Source organism: Sciurus carolinensis, chromosome 16 (genome assembly GCF_902686445.1).
Source record: "Sciurus carolinensis chromosome 16, mSciCar1.2, whole genome shotgun sequence".
Lineage (NCBI taxonomy): Eukaryota > Metazoa > Chordata > Mammalia > Rodentia > Sciuridae > Sciurus > Sciurus carolinensis.
The window spans coordinates 35,808,019-35,823,338 of NC_062228.1; the positions used below are offsets into that span (position 1 = coordinate 35,808,019).

The window sequence follows — 15,320 nt, forward strand, 5'->3', positions numbered from 1 at the left end:
GTTTGTAAAGTCTTTTAACTTTTGGTTGTCATGAAAGGATTTTATTTCATCATCAAATATGAAGGTTAGTTTTGCTGGATATAAGATTCTTGACTGGCATCCATGGTGTTTCAGAGCTTGAAGTAAGTTGTTCCAGGACCTTCTTGCTTTTAGGGTCTGGGTTGAGAAATCTGCTGATATCTTTTCCCCCTATATGTAATCTGATGCTTTTCTCTCATAGTTTTTATTTTTTTTTATTGTAAACAAATGGGATACATGTTGTTTATCTGCCTGTACATGGCGTAAAGGCATACCATTTGTGTAATCATAAATTTACATAGGGTAATGTTGTTTGATTCATTCTGCCATTTTTTTCCCTTCTCTCCCACCCCTCCCACCCCTCCCCTCCCTCTATACAGTCCTTCCTTCCTCCATTCCTGCCCCCCTCCCTAAACCCAACTCCAACCCCAACACTAACCCCTCCCACTCCCCATTATGTGTCATCATCCACTTATTAGCGATAACATTTGTCCTTTGGTTTTTTGAGATTGGCTTATCTCACTTAGCATGATATTCTCCAGTTTCATCCATTTGCCTGCAAATGCCATAATTTTATCGTTCTTTATGGCTGAGTAATATTCCATTGTATATATATATACCACATTTTCTGTATCCATTCATCAATTGAAGGACATCTAGGTTGGTTCCACAATCTGGCTATTGTGAACTGAGCAGCTATGAACATTGATGTGACTGTATCTCTGTAATATGCTGATTTCAAGTCCTTTGGGTATAGGCCAAGGAGTGGGATAGCTGGGTCAAATGGTGGTTCCATTCCAAGGTTTCTAAGGAGTCTCCACACTGCTTTCCAGAGTGGCTGCACTAATTTGCAGCCCCACCAGCAATGTATGAGTGTACCTTTCTCCCCACATCCTTGCCAACACCTGTTGTTGCTTGTATTCTTGATAATCGCCATTCTAATTGGGGTGAGATGGAATCTTAGGGTGGTTTTGATTTGCATTTCTCTTATTACTAGAGATATTGAACATTTTTGCATATGTTTGTTGATTGCTTGTACATCTTCTGTGAAGCCCATTTGTCGATTGGATTATTTGCATTCTTGGTATAGAGTTTTTTGAGTTCTTTATAGATTCTGGAGATTAGTGCTCTACCTGAAGTATGATTGGCAAAGATTTTCTCCCACTCTGTAGGCTCTTTCTTCGCATTGCTGATAGTTTCCTTTGCTGAGAGAAAACTTTTAGTTTGAATCTATCCCAGTTATTGATTCTTGATTTCTTGTGCTATGGGAGTCCTGTTGAGTTTTTTAAATTATATCTTTATTTTGTATGTTAGGCCTTTTCATTTTAATGTGCCTTGGTGTTCTGTAAGCCTCTTGTAGTTGATTTTCCATTTCATTCTTCAGGTTTGGGAAATTTTCTGATATTTCATTGAGTAGATTGTTTGTTCCTTTGGTTTGATCTCTGGGCCTTCCTCTATCCTGATAATACTTAAATTTGGTCCTTTCATGATATCCCATAGTTCTTTGAGGTTCCATTCCTAGTTTCTTACCATCTTCTCTACTCGGTCAACTTTTATTTTCAAGATCAAATATTTTGTCCTCATTGAGGTTCTGTCTTCAAAGTGATCTAGTCTGTTGATGATACTTTCTATTGAGTTTTTAATTTGGTTTATTGTTTCTTTCATTTTAAGGATTTCTGTTTGGTTTATTTTCAGAATGTCTATCTCTTCATTGAAATGATCTTTTGCTTCCTGCATTTGCTCCTTTAACTGTTTATTGGAGTGATCATTCATCGCTTGCATTTGCTCTCTTATCTCATCCTTTATTTCACAGATCATTTTAATTATGTTCTGAACTCCTTTTCTGACAGTTCTTCTACCATTCTGTCATTGGATTCTGTTAATATAGAATCCTCATTTGTTTGGAACACTTTCTTCCCTTATTTTTTCATATTGTTCATGTATTTTCTCCTCTAGCAGTCCAGATCTGAGGTGTTGCAGCTTCTTCCCTATAGGCTTATAGTGACCCTGCAGGTTTCCAGTACCTCACCTTTAAGGGGGAGATCAGTATTAGCAGCACCCAATACAAACAATATGCAGCCATAAACCAAATAGCCCCTATGAAAATGTTAACAGTATTGTCATAATAAACAGAGACTATAAGTGTGATTACTATTTATGATGTAACCAATAGGTGTGCAATGAGGTCTACAATTTTTAATGGTGGACAAAGAGAATGGGGGAGTATAGGATGTAACTCTTAATGGCATAAGATGAGAGTATATAGATGTACTAGATCATAGGAAGAGTGAAAGTGGAATCCAAAGAAGATGGTTGTTAGCATGAGAAGAAAGAAAGAGACTCCAAAGAAACAGGTAAACCAAAGGTAACCAGAGTGAAAAAAATTAAAAAATAAAAAACAAAAATCTGCAATATAACAGTCATATACTATTCAAACCTCCCAGTCTTCAGTAGCCTGATGCATGAGAGGTACCTGAGCTTCCAGTCTCCATCAGGCATCTCAGGATGGGAGCTGCCCCAACTAACGATGACACCTCACTTCAGGGATAATCCAAGATGACTGCACTGGCTTCTGAATGCTCTGGTAGATGGGGAGCTGCAGGGCGGGTATGAGTTCGCACAGGGCACAGGTGTGAACCCCAAAGCAAGTCTTTAATTGTAATGAAACTGGGATCTTCTACAAGAAGATGCCCGCTAGAACCTACATTGATGAAAGTGCAAAGAATGCACCATGGTATAAAACATGGAAGGGCAGCTTACTCTGGTACTGTGTGGCAGCACTGCAGGCCATTTAAGAGAGCACACCAAGTGTAGTATTCAAAGCAAAGAACCATGGACTCTCAAAAACGCAAGTTATATTTTGAGAGTGAGAAAGAGTAAGACCATATTCACATACCTTTTATTAGTGCACATGTTTTGTTTTGTTTATTATTACTGTTGCTAATTTCTTTTCTTACCTGATTTATAAATTAAACTTTATTATAGGTATAAATGTATAGGAAGAAAAATAAATATATTTATCGGGTAAGGTACAATCCATGTCTTCAGCCATCCCTCTTATCCCTTGAGGATAAGAGGGGTCTAATGTACCTTACACATAGTTACTCCATCCTCATTATAATCCTATTATGTAGATATTGTAACCATCCCTAATTAAAGATGAGGAAAGTGAAACTCAGAGAAGAAAAATAACTTGCCCAAGGTCACACAGAAACTATATACAAGAGAAGAAATTTGAACCCAGAATGTCTGACTTTAATGACTACATTATTATCTTCAGAATTTGTAAAGCAAATATTTAATCCAAACATGAACTCACAGGCCTTGGGTTATTTCATTAGTCACGTAATACTTCCGTACCAAAATATTTAAACATCAGAAAATTATTTTCTCATAGTTCTGGAGGATGGAAGTTCAAGATCATAGTGCCAGGCATTGTCAGATTTGGGCAAGGACTTTCTTCCTGGCTGTAGATAGCTACCTCATCACTATGGCATCATAAAGCCTTAACTCAAAGTGTGGGCTTATAAAGGAGACCAGGTTTTCTCGTCTCTGCTTCTGTGAGACCCTAGTCCCATCATGATGACCCCACCTGCATGATCTCTTCTGCCCTAATTACCCACTGTTTTAGTAGCTGCTTTGCTCCTGTGACTAAAAGATCTGACCAGAACAATTGTAGAAGAGGAAGAGTTTATTGAGGGCTCACATTTTCAGAGGTCTTAGTCTATAGAAGGCCAACTCCATTCCTCAGGACTGGAGATGAGATTAAACATCAAGGCAGGATAAGGTGGCAGAGAAGCAGCTCACATCATGGTGATCAAGCGGCAGAGAGGAAGAGACTCTACGCTCCAGATACAGAATATATACTCCATAGCCATGCCCCAATGAACCACTCCCTCCAGCCACCAGTTAACCCCATCAGAGATTAATTCACTGATTAGGTTAAGACTCTCACAGCCCAATCATTTCTCCTCTGAACCTTCTTGGATTGTCTCACACATGAGCTTTTGGGGGACACCTCACATCCAAATCATAACACCTACCAAGGGCCCCATCTCTGAATACCATTGCATTGGGGATTATAGCTTCAACATATTAATTTGGGGCAATACAAACATAATGTCTGTACCAACTATTAAGTAAACTATTTCAGAGAAATGTGGGAAAGAAGTTACATGTTACCTTCATAAATGTGTTGTGATTGTTGCAGGTTGATAGTCCCATAGACTGAGCTCCTGGCATATTAGCTTTTCGGGTTTCACATCAAGAAATTTAAGATGCATGAATAAGTGGAGAATTACTTTTTTGGGGGGGATACCATAGAGTGAACCCAAAGATGCTTTGCCACTGAGCTATTTCCCTAGCCTAGGTCTTTAGTTTTTTATTATTCCCCCAAATTTTTTATTGGTGAATTAGAGTTGTACATAATGATGGAACTTGTTACATATTTGTACATGCACACAATGTAACAATATAATTTGACTAATATCACTCCCGAGCACTTTTCCCCTCCCTCCCACCTCCCACCCCTTAGGCCCTTTCCTCTACTGATCTCCCTTTGATTTTCATGAGATTCCCCCACCTTTCTTTTCCTTCTTCCTCTTCAGCTTCTGCTTGAGAGAAAACATACGACCCTTGACCTTCTAAGTTTGACATTTTGCTTAATGTGATAGTCTAGTTCCATTCATGTTCCCATAAATGACATAATTTCAGTTTTCTTATGGTGGAATAAAACTCCATTGTGCATATACACCACATTTTATTTATCCATTCATTCATCGATGGACACCTATACTGGTTCCATAGTTTGGCTATTGTGAATTGTGCTGCTATGAACATGGATATACATGTACTTCTATAGTATGATGACTTTAATTCTTCAGGATAAATACCAAGTAGTGGTATAGCTGGGTACAGCCTAGTCCTTTGAAGAACCTTCATACTGATTTGCATAGTGGTTGAACTAATTTACAGTCCCACCAAGTGTACAAGTGTTCCTTTTTCTCCACATCCTCTCCAGCATTTTGTATTCTTGATGACTGCCATTCTGACTGGTGTGAAATAAAATCTCAGTGTAGTTTGAATTTGCATTTCCCTAATTGCTAATAATGTCAAACTTTTTTTATATATATTTGTTGGCTGTTTGTATTTCTTTGAGAAGTTTATTAATTCATTTGCCCATTTATTGTGTAATTTGATTTTTTTCTGTAAATCCTTTTGAGTTCTTTTTTATATTCTGACATTAATCTTCTTTCAGAAAAGTAACTAGCAAAGCGTTCTCTCAAGGCAGGAGGATCTCAAGTTCAAGGTCAGCCTGGGCAACTTATCAAGATGGCCCTATCTCAAAATTTTTAAAATAGGGAGGGGATTAGGACTATAACTCAGTGGAAAGTGTCCCTGAATTCTATTCCCAGCACAAAAAATATAATAATTAGCCAGGCGAGGTGTCACATGCCTATAATCTCAGCAGCTCAGGAGGCGGAGATAAGAGGATTGTGAGTTTAAAACCAGCCTCAGCAAAAGTGAGCCACTACGCAATAGGTTTGGGGATGTGGCTCAGTGATCAAGTGCCCCTGAGTTCAATCCCTGGTACCCCAAATAATAATAATAATAACCAATTATATTAATATAACCTGTATATTATGAAAAAATATATTTTCCTAATAACAAATAATATAATTTGCGTAGTATAATTTCAATACTTTAACATTTATTATAGCATGTTTTAAATTCTGGTATTTGACCTCTCCTGGAGAAAGTTGTTCAATCCATTTTGAAAGTGAGGCAGTAAAGTCTCTACCTATTAATTGTTGAATTATCTATTTTTCCCTTCTGTTCTTCATATCTTTTGGGATTCTGTTGATAAGTATATTTATGCTTATAATTGTTATATACTCTTGATGGACTGACTTTGATCATGACCTTTTTTGTCTCTAGTAATATTAAAGTCTATTTTATAACCTCTCCAGTGGCTTTGGGTTTCATACAGTCTCATCTTTGAATTTGAAGTCTTTTTGTAAACAATATATAATTGGATCATACTGTTCTATCAATTCTGTTATTAATCTGTGTCTTTTATTAAGGCATTTAATTCACTTAAATTTATTGTAACTACTGATAAGGCAGTTTGTATGTCTATCTTTTTTCTATTTTCTATTGTTTTGAATTTTCTTATTTCTCTATTGCATTATTACTGCTTTATGTTAGAGTATTTTCTAGGTTATCTCTATACTTTTTTAAGTTATTTTCTTAGTAATTGCTGTCAGAATTACAATTAACATTTTATCTCAGACATAGTCTGGTTCATATTAATTTCAGTTGCCTATGAAATCTATGTTCCATCATACATACTGCCCCCCCTTTTGTGTTTATTGTCATACAAGTCACATCTTCAAATATTATGAGCCCAACAACTTTATATTATTGCTTTATACAAATAATCTTTTATGTCCGATATATTTGTGTAGATTCAGGTTACTCACTAGTGTCCTTTTAGTTCATTCAGTTAGAAGTCCCTTCAGTATTCCTGTAAGTCACGTGTGCCAATAAAACATTCTCTGTTTTTATCCGGCAATGTGTAAATTTCCCTTTCTTTTTTTTAGGATTTTGATTTATTCTTTAGGTTAAGATTTTTAACAGTTCACAACCCTTAGCATTTCTTAGAGTTCTTTTTTTTTTTTTAACAGACTGCACTTTGATTCATTGTACACAAATAGGGTACAACTTTTCATTTCTATGGTTGTGCACGATTCATTTTGAAGGACAGTTGTACTATATGTTGGATTTTTTGATTAATATATCATCCTACTACTCTCTGGCTTCATGGGTTTGTAATGAGAAATCATCTATTAATCTTATTGAGGATCCCTCCTACATGATGAATTGCTTCTCTCTTACCACTTTCAAAATTCTCTAATCGGTTTTAAATTTTCACTATGAGGACTGAGGTGCATTTCAGTGGTACAGCACTTGTCTAGTATGCATGAGTTTGATCCCCATGACCACAAAAAAAAAAATTGACTATGATATGATTGTTAGTATTTATCTATAATATATCATGCTGTTCATCCTACTGGGTGTTCATTGGGTTTTTTCATATGCATATTAACATACTTCATTAAATTTTCCTCCCCTTTTTCTATTCCCCTTCTAGAACTCCCATATTCTTAATGGTACTCCATATGTCTCTAAAGCTCTCTTCATTTTCTTTATTTCTTTTTCTAGTACTCCGACTAGATAATCTGAATTGACATATCTTCAGTTTTTCTGATTATTTTTTTCTGCCGATTTAGATCTGCTACTGAGCCAATGTAGTGAATTTTTCATTTCAGTCATTGTACTGCAGAAATTTTGGTTCTTTTTTGTGATTTCTGCCTCTTTAGTCATATTATTTTTTGGTGAGACACTATTTTCCATGATTTCCTTTAGTTCTTTGAATATATTTATTAGAGCTGATTTAAAATCTTTGCTTGGAAATCAGCCATCTAAGCTGCCTTGGGGGCAGTTTCTATTGACTGTATCCTCCCTCCCCCAGTGTATGAGCCATACTTTCTTCTTTGTGCCATAATTTGTTGTTTTTGTTGTCGAAAATGAGCATTTTAATTATGTATCAACTTGAAATCAGATATTTCCCTACCTAGCCTGAGTTCTTTGTTATTGCTTGTTGTCATATGTTCAGTGACTCAGACTCACCTGGATCAATACTCTAAAACCTCTGCTCTTTATGCATGTGGCTACTAAAGTTCCCCCCTCAGCTTACTGGTCATCTTGGATGATCAGAAAGTGCCTTAAATGATAGATAAGACCCTTCTCAGGGGTTTTGGGGGCATGAACATAGTGCTATATGTGTGTGTGTCCTTCTAGTTTCCCAGAAATATATGAAAGCTTCTCAAAGCCCCCTAACTGACATCTTCTTTCCATTTTTCCCCCAGCTGGTATCACTGCCTCAGATAGCTGCAGTCATAAACATCTGACGATGATTGTTTTTAACAAGCATTCCAGTGATAAGGCTGTTCACACAAGCAAGCTCTGTGTCCTAAACAAAGACAAATCCTGAGAATAGAGATTTCCTGGGAGCTTCCAGACATGTCAAATAATTTATTCTCTGGAAATGGGGCTTTTGGGAGTTCTTAACCTATTCTGTGCCCTCTGGTAACTGTAGGGCTATTCATTTTCACAGCTACCTTAGTTGCAAAGCTGTTGGTTTTTCAAGATTAGATTAGAGCTGGCATAAGGGTAATGGAAGTAGGGCAAATTAATATACAACAAAGGTCACTATTAACGAGACTTAGCTGTTTTTCTTGAATAACTGCTGCTTAGATTCTTGCAAAGGTGATTTTGACAATGTTTTTGCGAAAGTTCTCTTTGCTTTTTTGAAAAAGCAGATTTTTGGAGGTCCTTGCTATACCACTCCAGAAGTGATAGACCCAACATTGCTCATTAAAGTCTATTGGTTCAACTTCAACTATAAATGGATCTTTTACGTATGCATGTTTTTGTAACATTATTGTCCGTTTGAAAAATTTTAGAATACTGAGTTACACAGATTTTTCTGATGATGACACATTTCATTGTATAATATTTTGAAATCATGATTATTAACATCACCACTAATTACATCAGAAAAACTAAGTATTGGGAAGATGTCAGTTTATGGTAGCAGTTATTGCAATTTTTCAAAATTCCAGTTTTAACTTGGAAGCTTAAATTTTATCATTAATAGCAAATACTATCAGACTCTATTTGTCCATTTTCTAAATAACCAAGTCTAAATGCCATTTTTGGTGCTACTGCTAATTAACCACCCTTGCTTTTGTGTCATTAGTACAGTTGTTAACATGGTGTAAAATATAAATGGCAGCATTACTAATATAATAGTATTAATAGTAAAATAGAGTTTACCTAATGTGATCTGCTCTGAGTATTTAGGGAGCCCCAAGAGCCTTTGTTATACTTTGAGAAGCAATGTGTAGAGGAATTGAATCTGGATTTCTGGATATTGTGTTTAAATATCAGAATGATTGGCCCATGATGAGAGGTGAATTTTTGCTTTCTAATTCAGACATGCTGACCTAATTTTTTAATTGAATATGGGTGGGAGAGAGAAAAATGCCCATATAGCCTGTACAATAAGATACTGTGTATAGTAGTATGAAATATGCCAAGTGAATTAAAACAAATATTCAAGAATATAATTGGGAATATTCACTGAAGAGTCTTATAACCCAAGATAGCTGTTCCAGTGTCTAGATTACACTATGGATAACAAATTAAATTTGAAGTCATTATAATAGTGGTAGGTGTGACCTCATAAGTATCTCCAGGTCTCCCTGGAATAAGAAAAGTTTAAAGTTTAAAAGGTTATATCCTGTCCCAATAAAATAGAGAAAAATTTATTTTAAGAAGTATTACTGCATTCACAATGTTAAGTACATAAACCAGTAGTATCTCTTATATGCTGCTGATGGGAATATAGTGGTAATATTCATATGTAAGAATGCCATATTTATTACTTCAAAAGCAGTGGGAAACTTTCAACAATAAGAAAAATATTTATGTTATAATCATATGGAATATCCTAAAGCAGTAGAAATGTACTACAGCTATATGCTTAATTACGAATGTCTCAAAATAATGTACTTTTAAAAGCACATAATATACTTATATATGTAAAACTAAGAAGAAAAAGAATAATTGCAGGAAGAAGATAATTTCTTACCTTAACTTCTGTTCATATATCTGTGGTAAGTGATACGGTGATTCACACCTGTAATCCCAGTAACTCAGGAAGCTGACACAGGAGGATTTTAAATTCAAGCCCAGTCTCAGCAACTTAGTGAGAACTTGTCTCAAAATAAAAGACTGGAATTGTAGTTCAGTGGTAAAGCATTCAATCTCTGCTATACTTAAAAAACAAAAAAACTATCTGTGGTTGGCTTAAAACTGGATATCTAAAGAACAATGCTTTTCCTTTCCTTTCTGCAAAATAAGAATATATACATATATTGAATTTCAGTAACTCTTTCATGAAAACAGTACAAAATACAAAGTGTAGTATTTATCTTTCTACATAAAAATACTTTAACAATTTGCTTTATTTGTGTGATATTATTTACATCTTTTATTCAGTTTGTAATATCTTCTGAGTAATTCCATTCTTATACCTATTTTCTCATGGCCTTTGGAAGCACATTAAAGTCTAAAGTTCTTAAAAATATCAATCAAGCAATTGTGGTATTGATAAAATTAATTATTTCTTGCCAATTCTGGAGGAAAATCATTTTCAGAGCATCAATAAACTATCTAAATGTCATTAACTTTTCCCTACTTTATTGGGAAGATCAGTGCAATTTCATTTTTGTGAAAATATTCAAGAGTTTAAAGCACTTAAACATTTTGTCATCTCTTTATAGGAAGATCCATTGCAGTCATTAGTTTCTTTATGTCCTATTTAATATTTAAAGAAAATAAATATTTCATTCATTGAAACTTTGAACAATATTCTAGTAATAAGCAATATACAAGTTGAAGATAAACTTATCATTGTAATTAGGCTTTGTCAGCCTGTCAACTTTTTCTTAAGTGGAATGTAATTATTCTCCAAATGAGTAGGGTGTTAAAAGTGGTAGAAATAATTATTAATGTTTTTCATTCAACTATAATTATTATAGATGGATTTTATTTACTTTGATATATTAGTGGGAAAATGTAAACAGTGTCCATCCTTGTAGGAAAAAATGCAATGCTATATTCAACAGAAATACTATAATAAAAAATTGTTGTTTTTTGTTTGTTCTTGTTTTAGTTTTTTTGTAGTGCTAAGGATTGAACCCAGGGTCTCATACATGCTAATAAGCACTCTACCACTGAGCTACATCCCACCCCAAAACTCTTGTAGTTCTATTGAGATAAAACCAAAAGTAGTGAATAAAATTTTGCTTAAAATAATTGTCCTTATAAAGAAAAAAAATATTAGATATTAGAAATACCCAGTTTGTAACTATCAAGTCGTTTACAATGTTAAGAATTTTCTACTAACCAGGTTTTATTTTGAAGTATTACTTATAGAAGTGCTAAGTAATTCTCACCTATGTAAGAATTACATGTAAGAATTTTTTACTGTATTAATGATAGATTTACATGAAATTTCAAATCACTCACTTGCTTTCCAAAGCTAACTATTTCCTTTCTTATTGCAGCCTTTTGGAGTGAATCAGCCTGGACCATATATCATGTATACAGCTGTAGATGCAAATGGGTATCTGAAAAATGGTTCAGGTAAGGCCAGATATAATGTTCATAATGTACAGAAGCACCTTTATTCAATATATTGACAAGGTAAACTGATGACAAAAATTTTTTTCATACCTCATAATAAAACTTTTAGACTTATACCAACAGATAATAAAAAGATCCTCATGGCAAAATATTAACATTTAATTCTTCATTTATCACCATTGTGAAGGACCCAAATCCTTTTTTTTTTTTTCAGTTGAACTAATAGAGAAATTTGGAGAAACTGAGTTATTTTAAAGAGTGAAAAGGTAAATTATATAAATTAAGCTCATTTTAGAAGAAGTAAAGATTAGAAATCCAATTAATACTGCAATCTAAATTACTCCTAGATTTAAATATGTGAAATAGAAGCTACAAAATATTGAGGTTTTTTTTGATTTGTGAGTATGAAAAAAAGGTCTAATTATACATGCAAATAAATAACAAAGAGAAATGCAGTTAAGTCAAAAAAGGAAATAAGACTGAACAAAGAATGTGCATTTGACATAAGATTAGATCCAAATTACAATAAATACATGGTAATCATTTTTATGATTACCATAGTCATATTTGAATAACATTATGAGACCAAGAATTGTTTCTCTCCCTCTTATATTACTTACTTGACCCTACTATTTAAATCTAGAGGAAAAAATATTTCCCTTTTTCCTTCGAGTTTATTATTTGTTAATGTAGCTAAGGAAAAAAACCCAAGTAACCCCCACCTTCTGTGTTCCCTTGGTCTTTTCTAAAAGTGGTATTAAGCAATCACATGCTACGATAAAAGAAAAAAACAACTGTTTTTTCCTCTTATTCACACTCATTCAACAAATAATACATCTGTAACCAGGTATATGGATTTTTTCCCACACCAACTGATTCTTCAGTATTAATTGTCTTATAATTCTACTCATTTCTGTCACTATCACAAGACTGCCCTCTACTCAAACACCAAATGCAATGCTGTCCAGGTATCTAGTACTTCTAATAGTCTTTAAATTGGTATTTCCCATGTCTGTATCCTTAGGTTCAATCAGTTCCTAAAATGGCTCAAAGTACTCAAGAAAACATTTGCATTTACTGGTTTCTTATAAACAATACAAATAGCTAGATAAACAGATACATAGGTCAAGGTCCTAAGAACAAGAATTTCTAACCATATACTTGGGGTTTGCCAGTTTCCCAGAACATTGATATGTTCACCAGTCTGGAAGCTTTCCAACCCTTTCCTCTTATGTTTTATGGTAGGCATAGGTAGGCATGATTGATTAAATCATTAACCACTGGTGATCAACTCAACCTTCAGCCCTCTCCCTTCCCTGGAAAGGAAGAAAGGCTCTGAAAGTTCCTACCCTTTTCTTACATAGATAATTACCCTTGCAACCAACCCCTGTCCTGAGACTCTCTAGGAGCTTCCAGCCATATTATTACCATACAAAAAAGGTACTGCTTCAGAGATTCCAAGGAGCTATGTGATGGGAAAACAAAATATTCCTTTTTTTTTTGTAGTCTATGGAATGGAATCCAGGGGCTCAAGTATAGAAGGCAAACCCTCTACCACTATGCTATACCCCCAGCCCAATGTATTTCTAATTATACATTAGAATATCACACATACTTCATATATTGGAGCAATTAAAATGTATTTCAGACTGAGAGCTCCACATGTCTGAAAAGCAAAGAAACATTTGGCTGGTAAACAGTATTGAAGAAAATTATTGGTTGTAACACATGCATATTGTTTTTATATAATTTTAATTATTACCATTCTGATTTCTACGCTTTAAGCAGTAATTATCCATTATATCTGCCAGTACCAAAAACTATTTGGTTCTTGTTTTAATTATAATTATTAACATAAACTAATAATACAATTAATGAGTTTCACTGACATTTACATATACGTATATATTCTTCCTTGATCATGTCCACCCTCCCCCTTCACCTGAGTCTTTTATACATTCCGGTAGGTTTTGTTTTTGTTTTTGTTTTTGTTTTTATTTATCTTTTAATTTTTTACAGACTGCATTTTGATTCATTGCACACAAATGGGATACATCATTTTGTTTCTATGGTTGTATATGATGTAGATTTATACCATTCATGTAATCATACATGTACATAGGGTAATGATGTCTGTCTCATTCCACCATTTTTCATACCCCCCTCCCTCTCATTTCCTTCTACATAATCTAAAGTTCCCCCATTCTTCTCTCACTTCCCCCCCACACACACCCCCATTATATATCATTCTGCACTTGTTAGGGAAAACATTCATCTTTTGGTTTTTTGGGCTTGGCTTATTTCACTTAGCATGATATTCTCCAATTCCATCCATTCATTTGCAAATGCCATAATATTCTTCTTTATGACAGAATAGTATTCCATTGTGTATATATACCAGAGTTTCTTTATCTATTCATCTATTGAAGGGTATCTAGGTTGGTTCCACAATCTAGCTATTGTGAACTGAGCTGCTAAACATTGATGTGGCTGTGTTACTGTAGTTTGCTGATTTTAAGTCCTTTGGGTATAAACCAAGGAGTGGTATAACTGGGTCAATAAATGAACCAAGGAACTGGACATACACTTTACAGAAGAAGACACACAGGCAATTAATATATGAAAAAGTGTTCAATATCTCTAGTAATTACAGAAATTCAAATTAAAACAACTCTTAAGATTTCATCTTACTCCAATTAGAATGGCTATTGTCAAGAACACAAACAGTAATAGATGTTGGCGTGGATGTGGGGAAAAAGGCATACTTTTACATTGCTGGTGGAGTTGCAAATTTGGTGCAGCCACTCTGGAAAGCAGTATGGAGAATCCTCAGAAAACTTGGAATGAACCCACCTTTTGACCCAGTTATCCCACTCCTCGGTTTGTTTTTTGGGTTTTTTTTTTTTTTTCTGTTTTGCTTTTGTTTCTACACATGAGAGAAAACATGTGATACTTGTCTGTGTCTCACTTATTTCATTTAACATAACTTTCTCCAGTTCCATCCATTTTCCTGCAAATGAAATTACTTTATTATTCTTATTGCTTAATAATAATTCATTTCTGTACATAGACTGTATTTTCTTTATTTGCTTTTTACCAGAGTCCTAGGCCACATGCCTACTCTGGGGATCCCAACTAACCAGGTCCAGCCACTCACTACAAAAAAAAAAAAAAAGAAAAAGTAATGGTAAAAAGTAGGAACAGAACTTTAATCAGTATGACCATGGGAAGGCAAGGTGAGATCTAGCATCTTATCCCTATCTTAGAGGTTACTAATAAGAGCTGTCAATTTAAATGGAGCGAGAATTGGGGCAGGAGCGAGAGGTATGCATTAATTAAGCAGTCTTAATTGTTAAATGTTGATCAGGTTGATCAACATTTCAGATCTGGTTTTGGGGGGTACCTCAGGAGTCCTTCTCTTTTTTTTTTTAATATCATATTTATTTATTTATTTATTTATTTATTTTTTAGTTGTCGATATACCTTTATTTTTAATTTATATGTAGTGCTGAGAATCTGAACCCTGTGCCTCACACCTGTTAGGCAAGTGCTCTACCACTGAGCTACAACCTGAACCCTCGGGACACATTTATTTAGGATATTTATCTATCAACCTATGATCCTGGAAGGGAGCAATTCAGTTCCCATGAAATGATTGTTCCTGTTTAATAGACAAGGTGAAGTACCTTTTTCCTGATGCTCCTGGAAAGAGGAGGACTGAAATTTTCTAGGTGCTACTCCAGGGGTCTGAAACAGAATGCTGCAAATCTTGCCTCAGTCTTGAGGGGGATGGGATCAGTTAGTAAATTTAGGGCTAGTAAACCTTGCATTACCAGTTTTTAGATGAAGACTAAATGATTAACATGCACCTAAGTGTAGAGCTAAAGAGGGATGTGAGACAAATACAAAATAAAGGCAGAGATGCCAAGCTTTATCCTACTTTTAATTACCCCTGGCCTAAAGGGGTCACTACTTTTAGCAAGTGCAGCCTAAGTCCCTGTTATGCATTTATCTATTAACTTGAC

General features: G+C 34.7%; 1 protein-coding gene across 2 annotated transcripts in view; it reads left to right on the plus strand.

Moving 5' to 3' along the window:
- The window catches only part of Itfg1 (integrin alpha FG-GAP repeat containing 1), a 259,553-nt gene that overhangs the window by 191,536 nt on the left and 52,697 nt on the right, over positions 1-15,320 (plus strand). For both annotated transcript variants that reach the window (XM_047528280.1, XM_047528281.1), the window contains one exon: positions 11,217-11,295. In XM_047528280.1, coding sequence (XP_047384236.1) covers positions 11,217-11,295 — 79 coding nt within the window. The remainder of the gene's footprint in view (positions 1-11,216; positions 11,296-15,320) is intronic.